Source organism: Rhinolophus hipposideros (assembly GCF_964194185.1).
Source record: "Rhinolophus hipposideros genome assembly, chromosome: 14".
In the NCBI taxonomy this organism is placed as follows: domain Eukaryota; kingdom Metazoa; phylum Chordata; class Mammalia; order Chiroptera; family Rhinolophidae; genus Rhinolophus; species Rhinolophus hipposideros.
The window spans coordinates 59,725,188-59,752,675 of NC_138060.1; the positions used below are offsets into that span (position 1 = coordinate 59,725,188).

General features: G+C 59.3%; 1 protein-coding gene across 1 annotated transcript; it reads left to right on the plus strand.

The window, feature by feature from the left end:
* On the plus strand, positions 1–24,663 carry PTH1R (parathyroid hormone 1 receptor). The gene is made up of 15 exons (XM_081072255.1): positions 1–129; positions 4,646–4,768; positions 15,012–15,114; positions 17,046–17,177; positions 18,760–18,870; positions 18,978–19,096; positions 19,268–19,362; positions 19,592–19,787; positions 20,266–20,419; positions 21,914–21,974; positions 22,319–22,385; positions 22,647–22,741; positions 23,418–23,559; positions 23,661–23,702; positions 24,191–24,663. The coding sequence occupies exons 2-15, from the start codon at positions 4,694–4,696 to the stop codon at positions 24,566–24,568; spliced, it is 1,770 nt and encodes a 589-aa protein (XP_080928381.1). The 5' UTR covers positions 1–129; positions 4,646–4,693; the 3' UTR covers positions 24,569–24,663.
* The last annotated feature ends 2,825 nt before the right edge of the window (positions 24,664–27,488 follow it).

Sequence of the window (27,488 nt, forward strand, 5' to 3'; positions counted from 1 at the left end):
CCTGAACGCAACATCCTTGCTTAGGCCTGAACCACAGAAGCTTCTCAGGTCTATCCATGGCCTCCCCATGGCCAACCTGAGTCTGCTCTGCAGCTCCAGGCTCAACTTGGAAGGCCTTGTAGGCTCCAGGTGAGTGGGGTCCAGGGAATCCCAGGGCCTGAATGCAGCTGGGAGGGGAGAGGCTGTGGTACCCCAGCGGGTTAGTATGTGTGTACTTGTGCAGTGCTGTGGGTCAGACAAGGCATGCCTGCATGGAGACATCTGTGTATCTGGCGGTACAGCAACAGGGGGACCTGTGACCACGTGATCAGTAGGGACAGGAAACCCACACCACCAGTCGCCAATTGCCCTGGGAGTGCTCCCTGCCTGGGACAGAGCGTCCAGACCCCCTGTTCCCCCAGCTTCCCTCCCTTGGCCTTCCTGAGAAGTGAGAAACTGGGCTTCCTGCTGCAGTGGGAGGGGGCTGCCCGACCAGCTGCTGTGGCAGCCTCCAGTGACTCAGCCTTGGGGGGGGTGTTTATGAGCAGCCGAAATGGCTGTAAAAGTGGCACCTCAGTTCACTTATGGCCTGGCCATCCCCTCCCCTACGGGCCCCTTGCCTTGAAAAGATTCCAGAGGGGCCTGGAACTGGAGAGAGATCCAGGATTAAGTCTTGGGTGGAGGCTCAGCCTGGGGTCAAGGTTCAGCCAGGGGCTAGAGGTCAGACTGGGATGAGGACTGAGCCTGGGGGTAAAGCTCAGTTTGGGATCAGGGTTGAGATTGGGATTGAGGCTGATTTAGAATAGGATTGGGGGGACAAACTATTGGGGGTCTGTAAGCCATTGGTGGCAGAGAGCCCCCGGAGTGGGGCAGTGGGTTTTCTGAGGGAGTGAAGCCCGGGCTGCAGAGCTGAGAGCTGAGCCACTGTCTTTCCTGTTTGAGTCTGGTGCCCACCCTGCGCCCAGGGCCTGTGTACCTTGGCCAGAGCCCTACTAATGCTGGTGGTGGCAGCAGCAGGAGGCCTGTCAGCCTCGGGCCAGACCTGAGTCTAGCCCCTGCTCCAGATCTGAGCTCCAGTGACCATCTTGGCTCCAAAGGGGAGTCCCCACAGGGACTAGCTCCTACTTCTGGCCCCCAACCAGGCCTTTCCAAAAAAAAAAGCCATTGAAACTGACCTGAAACTGACCAGAAACTGACCCTGGGGCCCTGGGGCTTGACTGTCAAAAAGGACAGGCAGGCTCTGCCAGGCACTAGGGTGCTACCAGTTAATATGTGACACCCCACCCCCATGGTGGCACTTTAACCAGGGCCTGGGGGTGATTTAGGGGCTCAGTGGCCCCACCTACAGTGGGGGAATGTCCAGCAGGGGACTCTAGGGTGAGACACATGAGTTGTGACTAGGGAAATACCCTTAAAGGGCCTAGAGCCCACCAGACCCCTCCCTGCACCCCTATTCCCAGGCCACCCAGTTCTTTCCAAGTATAAATACTGTTTCCAAATCTCAGGCTTTCTGATGTCAGATCTGAGAAGGACCCTCCTTCAGCCCCTCGTTTTACCTATCAGTTCCCCTCAATCCCTCGTGAATGTCCTTTTCCTATCACCTAGGGGCAGGGATCAGTCAGTGGTCATCAAACCATAAAACTTAGAATAGAAGTGCTTTCAGAGACATAAAGCTGAGACTATCACAATATAACACTGAAGAACTACAAGTGTTTTTTATGTGCCCACTCAGGGCACTTGGGCCTCTGTCACCATAGGGGACACACACCATAGGGGGCAGCCCCAAATCACAGCCCCACCACCATTAATGGAGGAGATAGGGATACAAGGAGGGAGCGATGTCCTTTATACCAGGCAGAGAAGCGCCATCCTGGCAGGTAAAACTACAAAGGCAAAGGCCCGGGTGTGAACAAGGGAGAAGGCCAGGAGTCTCTCAGACAGGACCTGCTGGGGAGAGTCATCTTTGGAGGAAACTGCTTCAAAGAGCACAGTCCTCAAACACCAGGACAAGAAACTTGAGGGTAGGAGAGCACGGAGGACGGTGTGGCCATAGAAGACAGATATGGGGACAGTCTGAGAGATGAGAGGATTGAACCTGGACGGGGCAGGCTGCCAGGAAGGCTGGCTGCAGCTGGACTCCAGTGCCTTAGGGAATGGGCTTGGGGACCCATTCACATTGAGGGGCTGGGTTTGGGGGCTCCGAGGACCTCATTTCCCACAGGCTGAGGCTAGGGAGGCCCCAGAGCCAGTAAATCCGGACACCCACCATCCCAGGCACTAAAACAGTAAAGTTAAAAAGTGCCCTTTGAATCAGCTGGTGCAGTCCCCATTTTACAAATGAGGAAACTGACACCCAGCTGGCAGGAGAGTCGTGGTACCCACGATGCACAACTGGTAAGTGGGCACGCAGGGGCTGCCACTCAGCTGGCATATTTCCCAGGGCCCCGACTGTCACACTGGCTTCCGCCCGACCATTCTTAAAGCGCTCCGCTCCAGGCATCCCCGGGGCCCCCGGACACCCGGTCCTGAGAGGTGGTAGACTTGAGGTCTCAGGCCCCCTTTCCTGGGCGCTCCGGTGTCTCCTCCGGGCCCGAGCTCGTAAGCCCCGCCCCTGCCCCCAAAGACTCCTCCCTCCTTCCCCCAGGTTGATGGTTCCCAGTGGACCAGAGCCCGCCAAAAGAGTTTGGGGGTGTGACCCGGTGGGAGAAGGAGGCGGAGCCCGCGGGTGGGGGTCCGGGCTGAGCCCCGGGTCCTGCTGCCTCTAGCCGCCCGGGGTGGAGTCAGGGGCGGAGCTGGAGAGGCCCGGCAGGCATCTGGATTAGTCAGGACTCGGAGAGACCCCGACTCTGGAAGAGACTAGGGAGGGAGAGGGGCGTGAGGCCGGAGACGCGGGCAGGGGCGGGGGCACGTCTAGGGCACCGCTGGCCGACCCACGGGGGGAGGTTCCCGAGGCGGGGGTTCCAAGCCGGGGCCAGCGGCGGCGGCCGAGCCAGGAGAGGGGCTGGCGAGTGAGCCGCCTCCCCGGGGACCCCGGTGCAGCCCCAGCGGGAGTCCCGCGGGTGAACAGACAGCGCCGCGGCCGCGGGCGCGCGGGGTTCCTCCGGGGAAGAGGGCCTGCTTCAAGCCTGAGGGCCCCTATTCACCGGCCCGGGCCGGACGATCAGAAAGTATAACGTCTGTGCCTTCCCGGAGAAGAGCAGGCAGCGGCGGCAGCGTCCGCGCCACGTTCCTGGGCCCCGATGTCAGAGCTCCCCGGCTCGGTCCCCTCCGCACTCACATCCCTCCGCTATGCGACCCCGGGCCTCGGCCTCCAGAGAAATGTCCGGGGCAGGGGGCAGGGGCAGGGGGCAGCGGGCTCCGTCGTGCGGCTCCACACACCGCGTCGGAGGCGGCGGAGGGGGGCGGGGGCGGGAGGCCCAGGGAGGCGCGGGGGAGGGAAGCGGCGCCCGGCCGCGGGGGAGGGGGCAGCGGCAGACGCCGGAGAGAGGGACGCGCGCGGCGGGCGGCGGCTCCGAGCGGCGGCCGGGCGGGGGGCGCTGGAGGCCAGGCCGACCCGGGGGCAATCCCGAGAGCTCCATGAAGTCCCCCCGGGGCCGCGGACGGGGCGCTGTCCTGGGGAGGCTGTCGGGGGATCCCCGACATCCATGGCTAGGCGGGGGCCGCGGCGGCGCGCTCGGAGTAAGTCGGGGTCGGGGGCCAGCGCTGACGGGAGGGGGCCGGAGTTGGGCAGGGGCAACCCCCGACCTGACCCGGGCTGGCGGTCTGGTCTGTCGGTGTCAGTCGGCGGCGCCTCTCGGAGGCCGGTGGAGCTGCCAGCCCCGCGCAGCTCGGCTCCGTGGCTTTTTTGGAAACTTGCAAATGTTTTCGTAGAGAGAGATGGGGGAGGGGAGGGAGGGAGTGACCGAAACGGAGCTCGAGGCTGCTGGAAGAACTGAGGCCAAGGCCGGGGGAGCTAGAGACAGACTGACAGGCAGACGGACAGAGCGTCCCGGCCGCAGGCGCGCTCCAGCGGCGCGAGCGCAGGCGGGGCTCCGGCCTGAGACGGGGAGGGGGTGCCGGAGGCGGCCGTGGACTGGATGGGGATCTGAGGGGGCAGAGAGGCTGGGAGCTGGCGGCCCGACCACCGAAGGTTTCAGTGTCGTTGCAAAGTTGGGATCGCGTCCCCAAGCTGCACGCCCCGAGCAGCTCAAAATGCGCCCCCCGCCCCCCCTTAAGCTCACCGCTGAGCTAAAAATAACAGCCCCGTGCGCCCCCCGCAGACCGCGACCCCAACCCCTCCCCCGACCCCTCCCCCACTGGGCGTGGGGCGAAGCCACAGCTCCCAGTTCCCCAAAAGAAAAAAAAGAAAGAAAAGGCGGCGCGGGGTGGGGGGGAGCAGGGGGCGGGCCGGGGGCGGGGGGCCCGGCCATATGGATGTGATTTCTCCGCTCCGAGGCAGACGGGCAGCTCCGCAGCGCTCGGCGCCCGCCCGCCGCCCGCCCGGCCCCCGGCTGCCTCCCTTCCTCCTCCCTCTTTCCTTTACACTCGTTCACTCGCTAGCCCTCGGCGCATGGGCCCCGCGCCGGGCCCCGGGGCCTCGGCCCGCCGGCCCGCCGGGGTACCCTAGGCCCGGGCGTGGGCGGGGCAGCCCGGCTGACGCAGCTCTGTACCCCACCACCATCACCAGGGCCGGCGGCGGCGGCTGCCCCGAGGGACAGGGCCCTAGGCGGTGGCTATGGGGGCCGCCCGGATCGCGTCCGGCCTGGCGCTCCTGCTCTGCTGCCCGGTGCTCAGCTCCGCGTACGCGCTGGTAAGTCCCCCGCCCGCACTCCAGGACTGGCTGCGGGCGTGCTCGGAGTCCCTGGGGGGAGGAGCGGTGTCCAGGGCTCAGAGTCTTGGTTTCCCCGAGGAATTTGAACTTTGGGTGGGGATTCCCTCCGACCCGGGATCCTCCGATGCCTGCTGTCTCCGGGGTGTCTGAACTCTGAGTTGTCCGTTTTGAATCCTGGGTTTGGGGTCAAAGGTCTGGAAATCTGTGTTTGGGGATCCCCTATCTTCTGCTTCTATGAGCACCACTGCCCTGGTTGTGTCTGCCTTGAAGATGACACTGTGATCTCGCAGGAGACTGGGCTTTGGCCCTGATGTGGGGCCCCACAGGCTGTGCTCTGTTTTCTGCAAGTTTTGTTTGCAATCCCGGACGCGAGGCTGTGGGTCTGAAGTCAGAATGATCCAGGCAGGGGTAGGATTCAGGGGCCCCCTCCAGCCCTCAGGATCCCATACCTGCACACACACATGCTTTACTCAGAGTGGAAGCTGTTTGCCCAGGGAGGCGAGTGTGGGATGGCATAGAGGGATGGACAGCCCCTGAAGGAGACTGACCTCACAGAACAGTCCCCCAGGAGAAACACTCTGGAGGGGTACTCGGGTGAGTGAGGGGTCCCCTGGGAATATGGGCGGACCCCTATGGCTACCCTTTTGAGAGCAGAGGCCAAGAGGGGACCAGAGGGAGAAGAGACAGAATGCGAGATGAGAGAGAAAGAGGAGACGAGACAGAGACGGACAGGGGGTAGGGATGAAAGCTCCCCAGAGCAGGAGGAATAGACAGACCAAGAATAGCAAAGAAAGATAGGGAGAGTCTGGCAGAAGGCAAAAGCTGCAGACACAGAGGGGCAGTACGCCCCGCATCCTGGGCCAGGGTCTCGGGGGCCATTTCCAGGAAAGTCGGTCAGATTCCACTGCAGCCCTGTCCCAGGGGAGCAGCGCACTGCTGAGGAGCCTGTCTGCTGTGTGTCTGACTTCAAGGCTGCCTGCCCCCACACCTCCCAGGTGAGGGCATCTGCCTTCTAGAAAGACAGGCACATCGGCAGCCGCCTTCTGCTGATCAGCTCCCTATTCAGGCAGAGCCCCAGGGGGAAGGCAGTAGCTCCAGTTCTACCTAATGCCTGTGTAGCCTTCACACCTCAGTTTCCCCATCTGTAAAAGGACAGCAAGAAAGAAGCATTTGCCTCAGAATCCCGATTCAAGGCTCTCCTCTCCGCTGAAGGCCTCAGCATGCCCCATTCACCAGTGCCCATGCCCTCACGACTCTGGCTCTCCAAAGCCAGCGGCATCGCCCATGCGCGAGGACTTGTAGATGGGGAAACTGAGGTCTAGAGGTCTTGTTCAGTGGTGTTCCAAACCCTGATGAATGCCAAGGCCCAGAACCATTTCCTCACCCTCCCCTTGGGCTGGGCTCACCTTTCCCAGAGCCCCGTCCAGGGTGTGTGCGTATAGCCAGCGTGGTCTCTGTGCACAAATGTATGTGCACGTGACTGTCGAGGGATAGACAGGATAATGGGCTTGGGTATCTTGTGAGTATGTCTGTGTGTCAGAGCAGGGCTCTGTGAGACTCTGTGCATGGTGTTCTCTGAATCTGTGTGAGTGTCTGAGTCCGCGGGTGAGCTCACGTGTGTCCGGAGCTGTGCGTCTGCTCATGACTGGCGGGAGCATAGTTGTGCATGTATGTGTGTGTGTGCATTTGTGAGCACATGTACACCCAGATCTATTGGTTTACTTTTATTTAATAAATGCTTCTGTAGCACTTTGTGCTTGCCAGACACTCTTCTAAGCACTTCACAGTGTTAACCAGTTTAATCTTTGCCTCTGAGAAAGTTTCTGTTATGGGACCCATTTTTTAACTGACCTGAATCACACAACCAATATGACCCTTCTTTATTGCATGCCAACCAAGTGCCAAGCACTGTGCCTCTATAGGGTGAGGGGTGAATGGGTTTTCCTACACCGATTTCTGGGGAAATGGAGGCACATGCAGAGAGTCTACCTGGCTTAGCTCTGGCCCAAGGATGAGGATAGGACTGGACCCTCCCTGACGTCAGAGCTAGACGATACGGCCTGAGGGTCACCCAACACCCTGTGGGCCCCCTGGGATCAGCTGGAGTCAGCAAGAGGCTAACAGCCTGCCACTCCCTCCCCTGAGCCCAGGCGCTTCTGCTCCCACCCAGATCTGCGCTGGTGCCCACAACCTCAGCCGATAGCCTGTCACCAAACCTGTATGCTGCCTACCCAGCCAGCCCCAGGACCAGGCTCACGGCTCCAGGGACCTCACAGTCGGGGACCAAAAACTGTCCCCCTGGGAGCACACTGGCTGTGGTCAGACTCAGCTGGTCCACCAAGAAAGAGTAACTGTGAGGCTAGGGGTTAGGTGGAGTGAGGTTTGGAGGGAGGGATAGGCCCACAGATTGTGAGTAGGGGGTGAAAAGGTGGTCTTATCCTTGGGGATGCCTCACCCTAAGCACACCTTCAGCATGCACACCTGTGAAGGAGAAACTTCAGGGGAGAGGCTCAAGGTCAGCATGGGGGGCTGGCCTTGAGTGTAGAGATCTGACCTTGGGGTTGGACTCAGGAGGAATGGTGGTGGGTGGAAGTACAGGGGACCACTCCCAGCCTGCTCTAGAGCCAGTTCGGCCACAGGGCTCACTTTTAAAGACAAAAAGGAACGAGCATGGATTGAACAGTGGCTGTCCCCCCATTCTGAGCTAGAAACTGTCACAAATGTTTTCTCATCCCACCCGTTCACCCACCCATTTTATGGGAATGGGCCTTGAGTCTGCGGGAGGTGGGAGTGGAACCCAGGTCTTCCGACTCCTGCACTGAGCTCCAAAGCAGGGTGAAGACTTGTGCGGCAGGAGACCCCCATGTCCCCCCATGGGTTTTCTTTTCCTTTTCCTTCCTTTTCTTTTCTTTCTTTTTTTGTTTTTTATAAAATAAAACCTTTCTGTTGTTCTACTTTTATTTTCTTAATTTTAATTTCATAACTGACACTCAAATATGTTCTTTCTTATAAAAGAGTCAAATAATACAGGTTAAACAAACGTCATCCTTGATTACTTCCAAGCCCTAAAAAGGGGAATCCCTTTTTAGAGAAAACCATTTTTCACAGTCTGGATGAGTGATGTACCCCTAACCTTTTTCTGTGTGTTTCCGAAAGGCACCTTTTTGTGCAAATATGAAGTAGATAGTTTTGTTCTACTATTTTGTTTGTTTTGAAATAAATGGTATCAGTTTGTAGATAGGGCTCTGCCACGTGCATTTTTCTACTTAAAGGTACGTCTTGGAGACCTTGGTGTCGGTAAATGTAAATCCTTTAATGCTGCATAGTATTCCACAATCTGGGATTTCGGCAGCAGTTCCTACGTATGTACATTTAGATCATTACATAACTTAAGGGTGTGTGTGTGTGTGCACGTGTGCGCGCACGTGCGTGTGTGAAATTCCAGATGGTGGCAGGGAAGCTCCTTGAAATGCCCTCTCGTGTCCCCGTGTGACCATTTCCCTTTGGGATATTTCTAGATTCTGTCATTGCTGGATCTGAGAACATGCACATTTTTTATTTTCATAGACATGGCCAAACTGCCCTCTGAAAAACCAGTGCCAGTTTATATTCCCAACAGCAAGAGTAAGCGGGAGGGTCTCTTGCCCACACACTCTGTCTCATAGGATAGTGTGAGGATTCTTTTCTTTACCTTTGCCATTCTGATCTGTAAAAAATGTCTCGTCATTTTAATTTGCCATTTACCAGTGAGCTTTTGGACTTTATGTTGGTTTGCTGTCCATCTTCTAAGAGCTTGCTTAGAGCCATTACCCATCTTCCTATGGGTTATTTGTCTTTTTCCTATTGATTTGTTGAAGCTTTTTATATCACCTGCCCTTAAGCAGCATCCCAACCCTCTCCTTACCCCCCCAGCTCTGGGAACTGCCTGTGGACAGAGCAGGAGGAGGGGGGCCGAGCCCTACCGAGAACTTGGGTTTTCTTCGGAATGTTTTAATGAGGCATCAAGTGGCCTCCCCCAGATTCCTGTTGTGGGCCTTCTGGGGACACTCCCTGGTCCGGCCACCACATCTGGAAGGCAGCTCGTTCAGACAGAGTCCCCAGGAAAAAGAAAGGGTGGGGTGGGGATTTTGCAGACCCCTGAAATTGTCCGCAAAATATAGTGTGTCTGGGAGAGGATGCAGTTTTTGCTCAGATTCAAAGATATTGGAAACCTTCAAAGCCTTAAGAACCCCAACTCTGGGACCAGCCTTGTATGGAGGTGAGACCTGGTGGGATCGTGTTCTGTCGACCAGGCTATGGTTGGGGGAGGCCATACCGTCCTGGGCTTTGGTCCCCGAGCCCAGGTTGAGGCCGCCTGTGACGATCCATCCTGTCCTAGCTGCCACCTCTGCCATCCCAGGCTCCATCCCACCGCCTGCCTGCCCTACAGGCATCCACGCTGGCCAGGATGAGTGGCGTCACAGTGCCCCCCCCCCAGCCCCAAACACAGGCAGCCTGTTCAGGAAGGCCTGGCGAGGGGGAGGAAAAGTCCGCACTTGTCAGCGGTGGCAGGCAGAGTGTCCCCGGCAGGGAGCCCGTCCCAGCTTGCTCAGCTGGACAGACTGAGGGCAGCAAGGGGTGGGGAGCAGTCCCCAGCCAGCTGGCATGAGCAACATCGAGGGGTGCCAGCACAGGTCCCAGGAGTAGAACCTGGAGAAGAGGTGCAGGAAGACCAGGAGGTCACGAGGGGGGTCTCCTCTTAGCCAAGGTTTTCTTCTTCTGCCTTTTCTGGAGGTACAAACTCTCCTTGCTCCTAATACCAGGGCACAACGGTCCTCTGCCCAGTTGGAGCTGAGCACAAGCTGCCATCACTACCACCACCACATGACCACCTTTATGCCTACCCCCAGCCCTGAATTACCTCTGTGGAGGCTGCCTTAGGTGGTCTGCCTCAGGTGCTGCTTGACACAGGAAAAGGTATAATGCAGAAGGACTGAGGCTGGCACTAGGCGATCCGTGTGGCTGGGTACTTCTTCCTTCTCTCCCTACCTCCAGGGTGGCAGCTTCAGTGTCCAGCAGACCGTAGCTCCAGTCTTGGCCCTCTTCTTTTTAACTGTGACTCTCAGCCTCAGTGTCCCAGTTTGTAAGATGGGATGTGGTGGAAGGTGAAGGACATGTGGCTAATGTCCATGGGAAATGGCTGGTGCCAACAGGCAGAGGGGCTCCTGCGGGGCGGGAGAGACTGGCCAAATCCAGGGCTGACCACCAGGCTGATCTGCACCTTCTAGGGGTGAGCAAGAAGCCAACAGCTACCTTCCCCCCAGGGCACCAGGCCGAACCCAGGCAGAGGGATGGATGGATGACCCAAGAGGGCATCCCGAGGCTCCTTTCCCAGAGGCAGAGGTGTCAGCAGCTGAAGAAGGATTCCTTGTATTTCCTCCATAGTTTTACCCTGAGGAAGAGAATTTAGGGCCTCTCCAGGATCACAGACAGCAAATGTGTGGAATTTGGCAGTTAGAGGCACTGAGAGGAGTGGCTCTCATTTGGTCAGTGGCAAGGAACTGGCTCTCTCCACCACCACGGTCACCGGTCACCGTCACACCTCCATCACCATCACCACTCTTGACATTGCCACCTCACTGTCCTCACTGCCACCATCACTGCCATCCCTGGTTCCAACACCATCCTCAGTGGGCTCTCCTTGGGAGCCTAGTTAGAAGGAGCTGCTTGCTGCCCGGTGGGAGGGGTAGTGAGCTGATGGCTTTTCTCTTCCTCTGGGCTTCTGAACTCAGGAAATGAGAAACACATCCGGGCCTCCTGACCACACACTACTCTCTCCCTGGGACAGCAGCTTCTATGTTTGTAAATAACATTGGCTTCCAGCTCCCACCTGCACCCTGCCTGGAGCCCCATAAACACCAGCTCAGGTGCTCCCAGGCTACCTGTCTCCCTTTTCCCCCAGCTCAGGACTGGGGTCATGTCATCATCCGCCCCTGCGTGTTCACAAGCTGCACGTGTGCACACAGGAAGAGTCCGTGGGAAGATGTGCTTCGGAGGGACACCTGAGCCAAGCCCTAGGCGGGTTAGGTCAGGGGCAGTCAGTCCGAATGCCAGGTCAGACGGAGGAGGGATGGGGATTTGGACACCTGGCCCCGGCGTTGGGTGGCCGCATCAGTGGGTGTGGACTGACTCGTGGCCAGGACCCAACCCAGGGTCCCTCAGTCCTTACCCCTGAAACTCAAGATCCACAGGCTCTCTGGACCTAAAGTGATGAATGTCTGAGTCCTCCTCACCAGGAGCTGGGCCAGGAAGACCCACACTGTGCAGGGGGCGAGGGACTGGTGGGGTGGGGGAGGGACCAGCATGCAGAGTCAGAGTTGCCAGGCCAGGAGGCAAATGAGAGAGCTGTCAGCATTTTCCCCATCACCCCCGGGAGATTAGGCCTCCTCAGCTAAGGCAGAGGCAGAGGAGGGACACTGGGGCCCCCAAGCCCAAGGTTAGGGGTCTGCCAGTGACCTTGAATCTTACTGTGAGTCCAGGGTGGATCCAGAAATGCAGGGAGTTATTGGGAAGTCCTTCCACCCCCAAAACTCTCCCGGCACACCACCCAGCAGGCCCCGCTTATTACCTGCCTCAAAGCCTCCCTGGAGTCCCCCCTCCCATCCGGCCCTCACTGTGGCCCGCTGCACTCAGTCATCGACCCAGACAATCTCCCCCTGCCACTCTGGGTTCCCAGCTTAAGGGGACCCATGACGCCCAGCAGCAGGAGAGCCCACAGACAAGACTTGGTGCTGGTTTACAGTAGCAATAATAGCAACCGGCATTTCCTGGGCCCCACCCCTGCCGGGGCTTCTCATACAGTACAGCAGGTCCTCAAATAATGTCATTATAACATTAAGATGCCATAGGAACTTAACTCTTGTTTATATCAATTAGCCTATGGTGAAATTGGTTTCATATGTATACCTCATTTGGCTTAAAGTCGCAGAACCTATCGAAGATGTTAAGTGAGGAGCTGCTGTACCTCATTTCATCCACACAACAGCCCTGTTGTCCTGATTTTGCAGGTAGAAAACCCAAGGCACAGGGCTAACTAAGCGACTTGTGCTCAGACACAGAGCCTGTCCGTGGTGGAGGCAGGAGTCAAGCTCCAGTGCTGGTGGCAGAATCTCCCTGGATGAGGAGAGGGCGCAGCTGGAGGGAGGGGCGAGTGGGGGTGTGCAGGCAGGGGGGCTGCACTCAGGTGAGTGGGGATGCATTTGGTGTGGAGCTGCCGTGCTCTCCTTGCGGTGGTGATTCCTTGACTTGGGCTTCCATTCCTCTTGCTACAATGGCAGTTCTACCACAGTTAGGTGACAGAGAAATGGGTTCTACAGTTCAGGGAGGCCAGAGGTGGGACCACTGTCCCTGAGGATGAATGAAGGAGTTTGGGGGCTACTGGGTGCTAGAAGCACATACCTTCCCCTCTACTGGGCATTTCCAGACCCACCATGAAAACGAGACTCTGTAGAAGAGGGTGTGCCTCTTGGCCATGGAAAGAGTGAAGCCAACAGCAGTAGGTGGAAGAGAGCAGACGCTCTGGGCCAGCTCCTGGCCATCGCCTGCTTTGCACACCTGTGTGTCTGTCAGTTTGACTAAAGAGCAGTTGTGACCAATGCCTGAGTGCCTTTCGTCTAGGCCATCAGCTGTGACCCTCGGTCACATCAGTGAGCTGGTCTGTCTATTGAGAGGGATGGAGTGCCAGTCGTTAGGGCCTGGTAGAAGCCTTAGTCAGTCAGTCACTCAGGAGCTTCCTGTCGTCTGGAAAAAATACGCTGCATTATGTTTGTCTGGAGAGAGATGGAGGTGGGCAGAAGAAGGGGTAGTGGGGAAGGGGGCGTGGTGAGGGAGTAAGGAAAAGACGACGGCAGAGGTGGCACTGACAGTGGTCATGGGGCTGGTAGCAACACTGGTGATGGCAGTGATGGTGCTAATGTCGCCTTTGCTGGTAATGGTGCTGGTGGAAATAGCACTGGTGGTAGAGATGGAGATGTTATGCCAGCTGTGATGGTGCTGATGGTGGTCAAGGTGGTCACACTGATGCCAGGAGTACTTCGTGCTCGTGGTGGTCATGGTGCCGGTGGTGCCGGTGGTGCTGGCGCTGGTGGTGGTAATTGGTGGTGGTATTGGTCAAAGTGATGATAGTTGGTGGTGGTGGTGGTGGTGGTGATGGTTACTGACGGTGGTATGTATTGCAACAAGAGAAATGGTAGTGAAGGGGTGAGTGGGGATGGGGTGGGCAGGGCAGCTACACAGGAATCAGAACCCTTAGCAGCCGGGATCCCCAGTGTCAGAAGCACAAAGAGAACTCAGGCTGGTGTTGGAGCCCCCTGGATTAGGGCAGGCCGGAGCTGTCCTCCTTCCAGCCCCATCCTCCGCATGTACTTCTGTCCCAGCGTGCTCAGCCGTAGCTGGGGGGGTCAGGAGGAGGGGGGCTAGAGGAGCTGTGGGGGCCAGCAGCAAGCACGTGGGCATCTGCTCCAGAGCTTCCTGGGGCCATGGGCATGGTCCAGCTGAGATCTCAGGGTCCAACTCAGACTCCAGAGACACGCAGAACACAGACACCCACAGACACACACGCTAACGAGCAGCGGCATCACACACCGCAATGCGCACACGCGGTCCTTTGCCCAGAAGCACATGTACACTTGCACGTTCACACACACCTCAGGCTCATGTCCCTAATGTGCATGCTGGACAGCCCACGCGAGAACACCCAGAGGCGGGCACACACCAGTGCACACACCGGCCCAACAGCGTGTATGTCGCCAGTGGAGGATGCACCGCCACTCAGCCGCCCATGCGCAAAGATGCCTCGGCTAAGTGAAACCAGCAGAACCCAAGGCTGCTGAGCCAACTGGAGACTCCTTGGCCCTGGAAGCCCTTGCTGCTGCCACCAAGAGACTCGGTCAATTAACTTCTCCCTGCAGCCAGGCTCCTTGACTCGCCCCTGCCAGCTTGCCAGCCTCCACCTGCTAGTGCCATCCCTTCCCCCACCGGCCTCCTTCCTTCCCTGCTTCCTGCTGGTTCTCCCACCCTGCAAAGCTCCATTCTGACTGAAGGGACCCGGCCCTGCCATGGGATGTCTGCAGGGTGCAGCTCTGTCTGTTGAGGGTCTCAGTCAGGGTCTAGGCTCTGCCCTGTAGAGACTGAGGGGACACAGCCCTTCTCTGGGTCTGAGAGGGTCTCAGAGGACATGTCCTTGTCTTGGGGGTCTAAGGGGATGCATTAACCTCTGGGGGTCCCTCTCCTGGGAGTGACTGGGCATGGGCACACCGAGCTGTTCCCAGGGCAGGATTCTGCCTTTACCCTCTGACTCTCTTCCAACCCTAAGTCACGGGAACAGAGGCTCAGGGTAAGACCCCACCTCACCCCCATGATGTTCCTGTTCCCTTCCTTCAAATGATGCTGCTCAGTCCCAGTGGGTGGTAGCCAATGTGTGAAGCTGGAAGGAAGGGAAGGAAGGAAGTCCATGGCAGAGGGAACAGCAGGAGGAAAGGCCTGTCCACATCATCAGAACACGGCCTGCTTGGATGGAGAGCTTCCGGAGAAGCAGTGGGATATGGGTGACTCCCACCCACAGCCTGCACGGGAGTGCTCTGCCCAACCCAGACCACTGCCAGCACTTCCTCCATCCTCTCCTTCTGAGGAGGGTGAGGAGGGAGGAGCTGAGGCCCTTACTGCTCATTGGGGAAAGCTTTGACTGGGGAGAGGGCCAAGATGGAACTCGGTGACTCCCAAGGTCCCCCGGGGTGCCCGGCTTGTTTCCCCAGAGTTCAGCATTCCCTATCCACTCCCACTCCCACCCAGGTTCCCAACAGGCGGTCAGGATCCTGTGAGGATCCATCCTGGGACATTCCATCCTTTTCCCAAGCACCCTTGGGAAACATACTGGACAGAGAATCTCAGTGGCTGCAGCCTGTGGGTTACTGGCGGGCAGGCAGGGGAGAACCTCCTCCCGCTTTTTTCCTCTGGTAGGGCAGCCCTACCCCTTGGTGCTGCGGCTTCCCATCTGTAAAATGGAAGCTACATAGGCAGACTTTCCACATTCTAGAGTCATTCCCTCCATTCCCCAAGGAGGGAATGACTCTAGAATGTGGAAAGTCTGCCTAAAGGAGGGAATCCCTCAGGGAGGTTGGGATGGTTGTGGGACCTGCTGCTGTGCGGGGAAGTCCTGCCTGCAGTCTGACCTTCGACTTGGCAGGTGGACGCAGATGACGTCATGACCAAAGAGGAGCAGATCCTCCTGCTGCACCGAGCTCAGGCCCAGTGCGAGAAGCGGCTCAAAGAAGTCCTGCAGAGGCCAGGTGGGGGTGGAGTCGGGGGTGGGGCGGGGCCAAATGAAGAGGGGCTGGGGGCAAGTCAGGAGAGGGAGGGGCCACAGGAAGGTGGGAGCCCAGGATGCAGAACCAAGTGGCCCGAGGGGAGGGTGGTTCAGATAAAGGGGTGTCAGGCCAAAGTGAGGACCGAAAGTTAGGTGGGTCAGCGGAGATCAAAGTCAGCAGGCGGAGATGCCCTGAGCCTCCCCTCCCAGGGCGGGGGAAGAGTGGTGTGAAGGCAGCAGATCCAGTAGAATCATCCCAAAGGGGCTTAGATCCGGGAGGCAAGCCGGGATCAGGAACACACACTCCGGTGCTAGACCCCACGGGGGTGGGCTGAGACAGCTTTCTGGAAGAGCAGGTATCCCAGGCAGGTCCAGAAGGATGAGTAGGTCTTTGAAGGAGGCCACCTGGGCAGAGGACAAGGCAAAGGTCCCAGAGTCTGGAGACTCCAGGGTCTGTGGTGCTGGATGGGGAGGAGCATAGAGGGATGGGCAGCTACGATTCTGTCAGTCATGGCCTGGGAGAGGGTGCTCGACCTGGAGCAGGGAGAGCTTCCTCCCCCCAGCTCAGCATCGCAGTAGCATGCCACCGTGAAGTCGGGGGAGGTGCTCTCCCGACTTCACAGCTCCTGCACTCCTCTCAAGCTGGTTTCCTCCTTGAGTCCATTTCCAGAAGTGGGGATGGAGCCTCATTAGCACCCATCCAGGCCTCTGACATCTAATTAATCTCATTCACCTGGAAGAGGTCAGACCCAGAACAACTGACAAGAGCAGCTTCCTCCCTGAGCTGGCCCTGAGGCTCCAGGTGGGGGGTGCTGTGACACACCCAGGATATGATCACCACACAAACACAACTCTAGCACACTCCCTGGGACTCCCAAGGTCTCTGCGGTCACAGCCCCGGCCACATGGGACCCACCAGAGGCTCCCTGGTCCCTGCCCAGTCACACCAGGGTCTGGGGGGATCAAGTGGGCACCCCTCACTCTGGATTCTGAACCCAGCCCTCTTTCTAGTTGTGGAAGCCTGGAGGCACCTCCTTCCACCCCCACTCCGTTCATGATCCAGCCCTCTCTTCCCACTCCACCCCTGCTCCTACCACCACCCTACTGATGCCCAAGGGTGCAGGCAGAAAATGGGCACAGCTCCTCCATCCCAGTCCAGGGTGTCTGTTCTCAGCTTCCCACTGTTGCCACAGACCCCGACACGGGAGGGCGGGGAGGCCCTGGCTTGGGCTGCAGACTAAGGAACGCAAGTCAGATAATGAGGCAGAGAGTCCTCAAGCATCTCTCCCGTGGAGAGAAAGGCCAGCCAGGCCCCATCTCAGATGGAGTCTCCAGGGTCCCTTGTGGGTCCCTTATGGACCCCTTACTCAAGTATCCTAGGTCAGGGGACAGGGTAGGTAGACTGGTTTGTCCGCCCTTGACAGCTGCCCTCTCTTGCTCTCAGCTTCCACACCAGCAGCTTCGTGAGCTGCCCAGCGCTCTGGGCGGGCTTCATTTTCACAGTGTAGCCTCTCGACATCACCACTACTGTCTGCTTTTGCCATGCGCCCCCTGGTGGGGCTTTCGTCTCCGTGGAGGGCTCTAGCTCTTACTCTGGGTCCCAGGACACCACCGGTGCCCACATGTTGCCCACATTTACCACTAGTTGACCCCACACCTGCATGGTGTTGGCTCCCATTTCAACACGTCTTTGACAGTCTCCATCTCCTCTGGTGACTTCTGCACCTGGCAAGCACTTTACAGTTTATAAAGCATTTCCTCACCTGTCGTCTCAGCTCTCCCAACAGCCTGAGGTGTCAGCAGGGTAGGGGATGACCCTGCTGCATAGAGGGAGAGTCTGAGGCAGGAGGGGACCATGGGTCTCCTGCTGTAGCACAGGCGAGGTGACAACCATAACTGCCCTGACTTCTCCAGCTGACATAATGGAAACAGATAGAGGCTGGGCGTCTGCGTCCACATCAGGGAAGCCGAGGAAAGAGAAACCATCTGGGAAACTCTACCCTGAATCCGAGGAAGACCAGGAAGTGCTCCCTGGCACGCGCAGAGGTACGTCTGTGCTTCCACGCATCTGAGACCGCTGGTACTGCCTGCCCACTGCTCTTGGAAACACAGGGGCTGCTGCCCCTCCCCAGAATAGCAGGGGAGGGGCTGGGAGGAGACAGCCAAGGGGGCAGCATGTGGAAGGGGCAGGCAAGCTGGATGGACTCAGCCCCTAGGGATGTGAGAAGGGAACTTGCTCCATGCCACTCTGCAGGGGGGTGCAGGGCTATGGCCCCTCCCATGGAGAAATGACAGAGGGGCAGGGAGAGATACAGAGAGACAGAGAGAGGCTCGGAGAGATCCAGAGACAGCGAGAGAGAGACAAAGAGAGGCAGGGAGAAACAGAGAGGGGACCAGAAGGCACAGACTGGGACTGGGACTCCGTATATGAGAGGAGGGTGCACCGAGCCACAGTGAGGTGGGCCATAGAGACAGGAGAGGACGCTGGCCACAGAGGGTGGGGGCAGAGCCGGTGGGACCAGGGGAGAAGAGGAAAGAGGAAGGGAGAGGCAGGGTTGTGTTGTCCCCCAGGAAGGTAAGGAGAGACAAATTGAGAGCCCAGCGCCCAGACTGCAGCTACAGGGCCGGTTTGAACCGGCTGGGTGGGCAGCAGATTCCAGATGGGCCACATCTGGGAGGCTGTGGTCACCCTGTGGCTCCCCAGGGACCAGAGGGAATTGTGGGCCTGGTCAGGCGGGGCTGGGAATATGGTACCCAGGACAGAAAGTCTTTCACCAAGCTGGGGTGGGTCCAGCCATCCAGGCAGCCTTCCAGGATGGCTGGAGAGTCCTGTGTTTGGAGCCCTGCAGGGGGCAAGAAGGAAGCTGAGGGGTGGAAAGTGGAAGAGTCTAAGGCTGAGGACCCTCCAAGGTCACTTAGCATCTCAGTTCTGAGGCGGAGAGCCCCACAGTGGGACGTGTCACCCTGCTTTGAATCTGTAATGAGCACTTAGATCTGAGGAATTATATCTCCCCCAGGAGGGTTTGCCAGTCTCAGAGCAGGAGCTCAGGGCGGGCCTTGGATGGTGGTGGGAGTGTGGGCTGATATGGTCAGTCCCAACTTCCCAGTGAAGAAACTGAAGTGCCAAGACACCTGCAGGAGGTCAGCAGCTCTTTGGAAGTCCAGCTGGCACTGGAAACTAGACCTCCTGCCTCCTGACCATGGTCCCTGGGCAAGGGTCACATAGGAAGCATTCTCAGCTGAGGGAGTCAGTCTGGTAACTTGCCCTTTTCCAGGGACACTTGGAAGGTGGGACAAAGAGAGAAGCCTGGCCAGGGGCTGAGCACTTGAGGGCAGGGCCCTGGGCTGATGACCTCAGCAAATCACTCACCTCTCTTGGCCACAGCCAGCTAGTCTGAAAAATAGGGCCAGCGCCAGTACCTGCACACAGGAGCTGCAGTGAATTCTGTGGGGCCAGGTGGGTGTAGGGCACAGTAGGGAGTAAGGGTTCAATACAGTATCTCCAGAACATTCCAGGCCTGAGTTCTCCAGTCCTGGGGCGCAACTGTCCCTGAGGGAGCCAGTGACTGCAGGTCACTAACCATGGACTTGTTTGATGTCCCCCACCTGTCTGTCTCTGTGGGCACAGGACGCCCCTGCCTGCCTGAGTGGGACCACATCCTATGCTGGCCATTGGGTGCACCGGGTGAGGTGGTGGCCATGCCCTGTCCTGACTACATTTATGACTTCAATCACAAAGGTAAGGCGGGCTCGGGTAGGGTGGGGACCACAGGGATACCAGGACTTGGAGCTCAGGGCTTCAGTGGCTCTAGACCTCTCTCCCCGCCCTAACCCATGGATCTGCAGGCTATGCCTATCGGCGCTGTGACCGAAATGGCAGCTGGGAGCTGGTGCCTGGGCACAACCGGACATGGGCCAACTACAGCGAGTGCGTCAAGTTCCTGACCAATGAGACTCGTGAACGGGTGCGAGCCTTCCCCAACCTTCCCCCAACCTGCCGCAGATAAGGCCACCCCACCCCGTTAGTGACTCCTGACCTAGTCCTGACTCCTCCAGCAACCTTAACCTGGCCTCTGCCACTTACCTGATGCTCACGCGAGTCGCAGGGCTCTGACGGTGCCTCCCCACCTGCACAGGAGGTGTTTGACCGCCTGGGCATGATCTACACCGTGGGCTACTCCGTCTCGCTGGCTTCCCTCACCGTGGCTGTGCTCATCCTGGCTTACTTCAGGTGGGCGGGGCGAGGGGCGAGGCCGAGGTGGGAGGCGGGGCGTGGTCGGGGCGGGGCCGAGGTGGGAGGAGGCGGGGCGTGCTCGGGGCGGGGCCGAGGAGTGGTGTCTCCTTCCCTTCACTGCCCCCTACCCCTGCCGGATGCCCCATCCACCGCGCACAGCCTGGCTTCCTGCCCACCCACCGCGCGTCCCGTGCCCCCACCCACGCTGATGTCGCTCGCCCCGCAGGCGGTTGCACTGCACACGCAACTACATCCACATGCACCTGTTCCTGTCCTTTATGCTACGCGCCGTGAGCATCTTCGTCAAGGACGCGGTGCTCTACTCTGGCGCCACCCTCGATGAGGCCGAGCGCCTCACCGAGGAAGAGCTGCGCGCCATCGCCCAGGCCCCTCCGCCGCCCGCCGCCGCAGCCGCCGGCTACGTGAGTGCGCCCCTCCAGCGGCCCCCGCCCGGGGACTCCTTGCCACCACTGGCTTCGCGGGAGCCCCACCCGGCTGCGCCTGGAGCTTCCATCCCGACCGTCGCCCATGCCTATCTCCTGCCACCACTGGCTTCAGGCCACTCACACGCACCTCACTGTGTCCCTCGCACCCCTCAGCCCTGCTTCCAGCGCCTACTGCCAAGGGCTTTGTGCGAGTCCCCCACTCGGCATAGTCATCAACACTCCTGATTCAGCTCAGTACCCCCAAATACCCACCTCTTCACCTTGCCTCCTGCCACTGTCCTGAGTGCCCTCCTGCCCCTGGCAACAGCCCCCTACACACCCTCAGCCCCTGCCCTGGGTAGGGGCCCAGATCAGAGCCTGCCCTTCCTCTCAGATTTGGCTAGCACCACGTGTCCTGTCCCCAACTTCGCAGCTGTAGACCTGGCCCTCTGGCTAATTCCAGCTGGTCTCCTAGGCTGGCTGCCGGGTGGCTGTGACCTTCTTCCTTTACTTCCTGGCCACCAACTACTACTGGATTCTGGTGGAGGGGCTGTACCTGCACAGCCTCATCTTCATGGCCTTCTTCTCAGAGAAGAAGTACCTGTGGGGCTTCACAGTCTTCGGCTGGGGTATGACGGCACGGCGGGTGGGGAGGCACAGGCAGGTGGGCCCATGGGTGCCAGGGTGAGAGGGGACCACTGAGCGGAGGGCACCCACACAGCATATCGCATCCCAGACGTGGGGCCGCAGATGGGCGCCTGCCCACCCTTCTGTGACTCTGACCCCATCTCAGACTCAGGGAACAGAGCGTGGCCGGGGTCAGGGTTCACCTGCAGTTGACTCAGCCTGGGAGTGGGGCTCAGCCTAGGAGAGGGAGCTGGGACTCCCAGGGCAAGATTCACCACAGGAGCAGAGTGGCATCTTGGATCAGAGGTCAGCCTGGAGCTGGAGTTCGGATCTGAAACTCTCCCTCCACACTGAACCCTATTTCCCCACCAATCCCCTCACTGTGTGGAGCTGCCCACAGGGGCCAGGGCCCAGAGCCACAGGCCGGGCTCTCAGCATCATCTGGGCTTCGGCAGTGCCCCTGCATAATGGGTAGCTGGGGCTCTGCTCTCCTCCCCCACAGGCTCTGGGATCAAGTTACTGATAATTGTCCATTATTGTTGGCAGCTCCAGAGCTTGGCTGGGCTCTGGGCGACTGGCCAGACTGCAGAGGGGTAGGCCGGGTGGCTGGAGCCCTCCCAGCGTTCAGCACCCAGAGGCCCTCAGATCAACAGCCACAGCCTCCCTGCTCCTTGGCACACACTCTGACCTTGACCTCACCCATGGCAAGCCCCAGAATTAGGGGGAGACTGGGCCTGGTCCCAGGAATTGACGCAGGCTCTGGGGCCGGAGGGTGTTAGGGTGAGCAGGAAACATACACACCGAACTTTGTGGTGCGGGAATGTCACAGCTCTTTTTCTCATCATAAACCCAGGTCACGCCCTCCCCCTCCCAAGGATACTCAGACCTTGAATAAAGTGTAGGGGGATGGAAGATGGGGACCTGGGCTCCCTTCCTAGGGGCTGTGCTCACCCAAAGTTACCATGTGCCATCTGAGCTGGCTCAGGCCAGGACACTCCAAGGTTCCCCTGTGGCCCTTTACCCAGCCTGGAACGACAGCCTTCACTCTATCCAGCCTCATCCATGGGGGTTAGGGCCTTGCAAACTAGGTGGGGGTGGGGGTAGGGGTAGGGGTGCTGGGACAGAAAAGTGCTGATAATAGTCCCACATAGGGGACCCCCAGCCCAGAGCAGCAGCCTTTAGGGGAGGAAAGGGGGAGTGGACTGGGCATGGACAAGTTAATGTTTCCCATGTGCCCAGCTGTGTGCATATGTGTACATGCAGAATCAAGATGAGGGCAGAGGCCTGAGCCTTGAGGGAGGTGGCTGGGGCAGCAGGGCCGTACACACCAGGGTCTGGCTCTGTCACCAAGCAGCTTATGTGCCCAGGGTAAGGGGGGATCAGGGACAATGACAGGGTAAGCTGGGGGTCCTCAGGGGGAGGGGAATGGGACTGGCGAGGTGGGCTGAGGAGACTTCGTGGACAGCTCCTCACACTGTCCCCCTCTGCACCTACAGGTCTGCCCGCTGTCTTCGTGGCTGTGTGGGTCGGTGTGAGAGCCACCCTGGCCAACACTGGGTAGGTCCAGGTGGTGAAGGGGGCGGAGGGCTCTAACAGGCCAGAAACACCCCTGGCACCCTCTTCTGTGAAGCATATGACGGGAGCCTCCTGTACCCCTGCCCTGAGTGGCCCCAGCTTCAGGAATGTTTAGTCCAGTTTCAAGCCAGGTACCCCCTCCGGCTCACAAGAGGCTACTTCAAAAGAGACCCTTGATGATGGCGTAGGCCTGGCCACACCCAACACTCCCCTGTCCTGTGTCCCCAGCAGTTAATGTCAGAGAAGACCAGCTCTGGGGCCTCTCTGTGGGCAGGCGCCGGGTGGGAATAGGAGGGCGTGGGGGCTGATGCGTCAACCTCCCCCAGGTGCTGGGACTTGAGCTCCGGGAACAAGAAGTGGATCATCCAGGTGCCCATCCTGGCCTCCATTGTGGTGAGCAGGGGTGGCCACAGGGCTGGGTGGGGGTGTGGACAACAGGGACCTATAGAAGCTTCCCTGGACCACAGGGTCTGAGCCCCAAGGCCTGAGAAGCAGCTGATCCCCATCCCAGTCCAGATGGGGAAACTGAGGGCCCAAGGAGCCACCTGGAGAGGCAGTGGCAGAGAGAGCCCAGGCAGGGCCGTGGGTCCCAGTGTCCGTGCCCCCCCCTTCTGGGGTGCAGCCTCAAGATGCAGCCCTCCCTCACTCCCACAGCTCAACTTCATCCTGTTCATCAATATTGTCCGAGTGCTCGCCACCAAGCTGCGGGAAACCAATGCCGGCCGGTGTGACACGCGGCAGCAGTACCGGTGAGCCATGCCTGCCATGCCCAGGCTCCTCAGAGCTCAGGGGCCATCCAACCCCAGCACCATGTACAGAAGCAAAAAAGGTGGCCCCAAGAATGAGCCTGTTTCAAGGGAAGGACCCAGTTCCTGACTCCCTGGCTGGCCCTACCCTACAGTGATGGGATCTCCCCTGGCCTCTGGAGGCCCTGGGGGCACCCCAACGCCAACCTAGGCCACTTGGTGCCAGGCCCTGCACTAGAGTGGGGTTCTGCACAGGCGGGACAAACCCAGTCCTCTCCTCAAAGAGCTGGTCGCAGAGAGCCCGAGGTACAGGTGGGCCGCGCGTGGGCTGGGGAAGGCACAGCTCAACTGAAGCCTGAGAAGTGGGCTGTGGGATAGTGAGGTGAAGCCATGAGGAGTGGAGGAGCCGAGGGACCAGCAGGAGCAAAGGGCCTTGGGACAGGGCGACTGTATAATTTATGGTCCACTCCAGGACACCTCCGAACCAAGGGGCCCTAAGGAACACTTTGCTGAGACAACAAAGCGCTGTTGTCCCAGGCGAACTGGCTTGAACTCCTCTGGTGGCCAGAGCCTCAGGCCCCTTAGTGGCTTCTGGAGCCCGGGGCTGGCAGGTGGGGGTAGCACAGTGCCCGTCGAGGGGAAGTGGCTCTGCCCTGACCTGCCTGCCCTGCTGGCCCAGGAAGCTGCTGAAATCCACGCTGGTGCTCATGCCGCTCTTCGGTGTCCACTACATCGTCTTCATGGCCACACCATACACCGAGGTCTCAGGGACGCTCTGGCAAGTCCAGATGCATTACGAGATGCTCTTCAACTCCTTCCAGGTGCGCAGCGCTGGCTGAAGCCTGACGGGGGGCGGGGGGGCGCTGCTTCCACCCTTTCCAGACGTGGGCTCGGGGCCCTGACCCTGCGCCTCTCTCCACAGGGATTTTTTGTCGCCATCATATACTGTTTCTGCAATGGTGAGGTAAGTGGGGGCCACGTGGGGGCAAGGCAGGGAGGGTGCATAAGTGCCAGGAGGTCCCCCAAGTCCTGTCCCCCCGTTCTTCTGCCTGATGCTGCCTTTGTTCCCCCCAAGAACATCCCTAAGGACGTTCTGAAGGCAGAGAGGAGTCTTTCCAGATGACTCAGGCTCAGGAGGTGCTAGGATTTGTAGGCTCATCCATGTCTGGCACAGCTAGTGTCTTCCATTGAATTCTCTGTAACCCAGATTGGCCTACTCAGCCACCCTTGGGCCCATTTGAGCCTTGTAGATTCTTCTGCAGCCAGGTACCATGTTCTGAGGATGAGGATGGGGTTTTACTCAATCTCGGAATTTTTCAGTAATTCCTCCTGTCTGTTTCCATCCAGTGCCGAGTGTTGTAGGGACAGAGATGGGGCCACTGCTGGGGGCAGGCAATAGGGAGCTGAGGGATTGGGCACACCTGACCGCCCACCCTCCTCCTGCCCCCACAGGTACAGGCCGAGATCAAGAAGTCCTGGAGCCGCTGGACACTGGCACTGGATTTCAAGCGCAAGGCACGGAGTGGGAGCAGCAGCTACAGCTATGGCCCGATGGTGTCTCACACGAGCGTGACCAATGTGGGCCCCCGTACGGGACTCGGCCTGCCCCTCAGCCCCCGCCTGCTGCCCGCTGCCACCGCCAATGGCCACCCCCAACTGCCCAGCCACACCAAGCCAGGGACCCCGGCCCTCCAGACCACACCACCAGCAGTGGCCGCTCCCAAGGATGATGGGTTCCTCAACGGCTCCTGCTCAGGGCTAGATGAGGAGACCTCCGCACGGGAGCAGCCACCCGCCCTGCTGCAGGAGGAGTGGGAGACAGTCATGTGATCGGGGGCCCAAGGGTTGGACCTATGGACGTAAAGGGTGGATAGACGGACCAAGAAATGGGTGGTTGGACAGTTGCCCACTCAGGGCTGGGCTGGGAGGACAAAACAGGAAAAAAAAAAAAAGAAAAGGGAAAAGGAAGCAGTGTGTGGCTTCCTATGGTCTGAGCTGGGGACTCACTCCAGGAGGGAAGGGCACTGGGAATCATGGGTTACTTCTGGACGCTCAACTCAGGAGGGGGTCTAGGAACCATGGCCAGTCCCTGGGGTCGGGACACAGTCCAGCAGAAAGAGCCTGGGAGAGGCCATTGTCTGGGTCGAGAGGTTCAAGTTTGCTGTCACACAGTGACCCAGTGGACCCATCCAGGAGTTGCCATCAGTTGCCATCTCAACAGCTCCCCGCACTTGTACCCAGTCCCCATGGGGGGCTCAGGCTGCCTTTGGCCCAGGCTCCCCTAAGCTAACTATCTGCTCGTCCCCAGTCACCGTCCACCAGGGCTGACAGCAGATCCCTTGGTTCCCTGGACACATACCCCAAGCCTGAGGGCCATGCTACCGCCCTTTCCTGCCTGTCTGACGGAAGCTGGGGCATTCAGGGAGCCCTCCACACATGACCTCCAGCCCCGACCCTGGACCTGACTCATCTCTAGCAACCAGACAGAGGGTGCAGGGGGAGTGCCAGGGCCATTAAGTGAAAGTTGAGCTGGGGTCTCTGCTCTGGCTCAGGAACTGTCAGGAAAGCAGAGGTCTGGGACCCAGAGGGCTGGCTGGGGGGGGGGGTGGTGGTCTGTAAGCCTCGCACATCCGTCACTATGGACCTCAGATGGCCATGACCATCGCCCCCGACACCCACCCACCACCTTACTCGCCCCCTTGGCCCCTGCACAGCCCAGTCTTGGGCCCTAGAATGGCACAGGCCCTCCTCAGCCTGACACTCCGAGCCGTCACTCACCTGTGCTACCTGTGTCCCCCTGTGTTCTGGCCAGAACGAGCTTCTTGCCTGGACTGAAGGTGGCCCTGCCTCTGAGCTGGTGCTCCAGCCTGGCCCCTCCTTCCGCTCATCTCCAGCTCAAATGGTGTGTTCTGCTCCACGGAGTCAGCATCCGGGAGTACTCCCGTCTCCACCAGCACCCTCCCCACCTTTGGGGGCTAGGCGACAGGTCATGAGGCCAGGGTCACAAGCTGACATTGGCGTGGTGGTGTGGGCATACTCTGAGCAGACTCAGACCCAGCCCCACCTGTCCCTCCAGATAGTGGGCGGGGCAAACAACTGTCCAGAGGCCTGGTGCAGCCTTGGAGCTCCACGTGGCATGACCTGCTTGGGCTGGTGTGAGAGAGGCACAGGCCAGGACCTGAAGGGCCACGGACCCAGGCTGAGTATCAGAAATCCTGTGAATGCCGGAAGTCCTAGAGGGAGAGCCACATTTAGAAGAGTCCCTGTTCTAATGTAGAGACCAGAGGAGGTCACACAGGGTCAGGGGAGGCAGGTAGCCAGGCGGGAGATGGTGATAAGAGTGGGAGGTGGGAAGGACCCTGGATAAGGCACTGGCAGGAAGAAGGAGACCTAAGCAGGATAGACCCCCCAGCCCCTTCCCAGGGGTGTCTGATGCCCCTCTCCAGAGTTCAGAGCCACAGGACCACCAGACCACTGGACCTTCAGGGCAACTCACCCCACCTACCCCACAGGCAGTCACTGAGGCCTCAAACTTCTGGGCCCCGCGGCCCATCTTCTAACCCAGACTCCTCCTCAGAAGGCTTCTGAGGCCCACTCACCCTGAAATATTCAGACTAGGCACCCCTAGGACTGTGCCTTGCCCCCTCAGAATGGGTGCCTACCAGGACAGAGTTGAACCCCTCCCTTCAGACTGGGGACCTCTCCACCCCACAGCAGGGCTATGCTCATCCCTCAGACTTTTTACCACCTTCCCTTCAGATGGACTCCCCAAAATAGGGCTGTGCTTCCCCTTTGAACTAAACGCCCCCAGGACACACTGGGTACCCCCCCAACCCCCCCACCCCCAGCTCAGGTTTGGTGTCCTCAGGCAGGGCCAGGCCTTCCACATGCAACTGGACACCTCCTCAATGAGGGCTGGCCCTCCCTCCTCAGGATATGGGCACCCAGGCCAGGGCCAAACCTCCCCCTTTAGACTGGGTACCATTTCTCCCCTCAACTGGGTGCCCAGGACAGAACAGGACCTCTTACAGCAAGCAGTCCAAACCCCTACGCCAGGACCAGGTCTCCACCCTCGGACCTGGAGCTCCTGGGCCAGGGCTGGGCTCCCCACTCAGAGAGGCCCCTGAGCTGTGCCTGGGCCATCCAGGTGTTGGCAGAGGAAGCGGGAGCCCTCAGTGGGCCTGGCAGGCGGTCAGGACCCTGTTTGCCTTGAGCAGGGGCTAGAGCCAGGTGGTCACTTCTTCCTTCACGGCCTCAGAGCCCAGCCAAGCCGCAGGGAACACGTAAACACCAGCCGAGCTGGGCGGCAGGCAGCCAGGGAGGAGGGAGCCGAGAGACCCCGACTCCAGCCTCCTTGGCTGAGGTGTCCAGGCACCTCACGGGCTGCCCTGGACTCCACGTTGGGCCAATAAGGTGGCCTGCAGCTCCCACCTGTCTTGGGCATATGGACAGGCACTGTCCTCTCTGGCCTATCTCCTGTTAGCTTGGCTGGGAGAGGGACCTCTGAAGATCCTTAAAAGGAATGTACCCTCCTGGGGGAAGAGGGGCCTGGAACACTAGCCAGGCTTCAGGGGAGGCTGGGTGAGTCCATAGCTCCCAGCTCAGAGTGGGGCATAGGGGTCCAGGGGCATCTAGGAGATAGCTGTGCCCACACTCAATCACCTGAGCTGGCCCCACATGTCCTCCCAGAGTGGGCAGGCGTGAGAGTCCACAGCCTACAGCCCTCATCCTGGGGAGTCTGCAAGAAGGA

Coding starts and splice junctions, on each gene's coding strand:
- PTH1R (XM_081072255.1), top strand. CDS start 4,694: ATGGGGGCCGCCCGGATCGCGTCCGGCCTGGCGCTCCTGCTCTGCTGC. Junction 19,097..19,267: donor CCAATGAGACTCGTGAACGG/GTGCGAGCCTTC, acceptor CCACCTGCACAG/GAGGTGTTTGACCGCCTGGG. Junction 19,363..19,591: donor CTCATCCTGGCTTACTTCAG/GTGGGCGGGGCG, acceptor CTCGCCCCGCAG/GCGGTTGCACTGCACACGCA.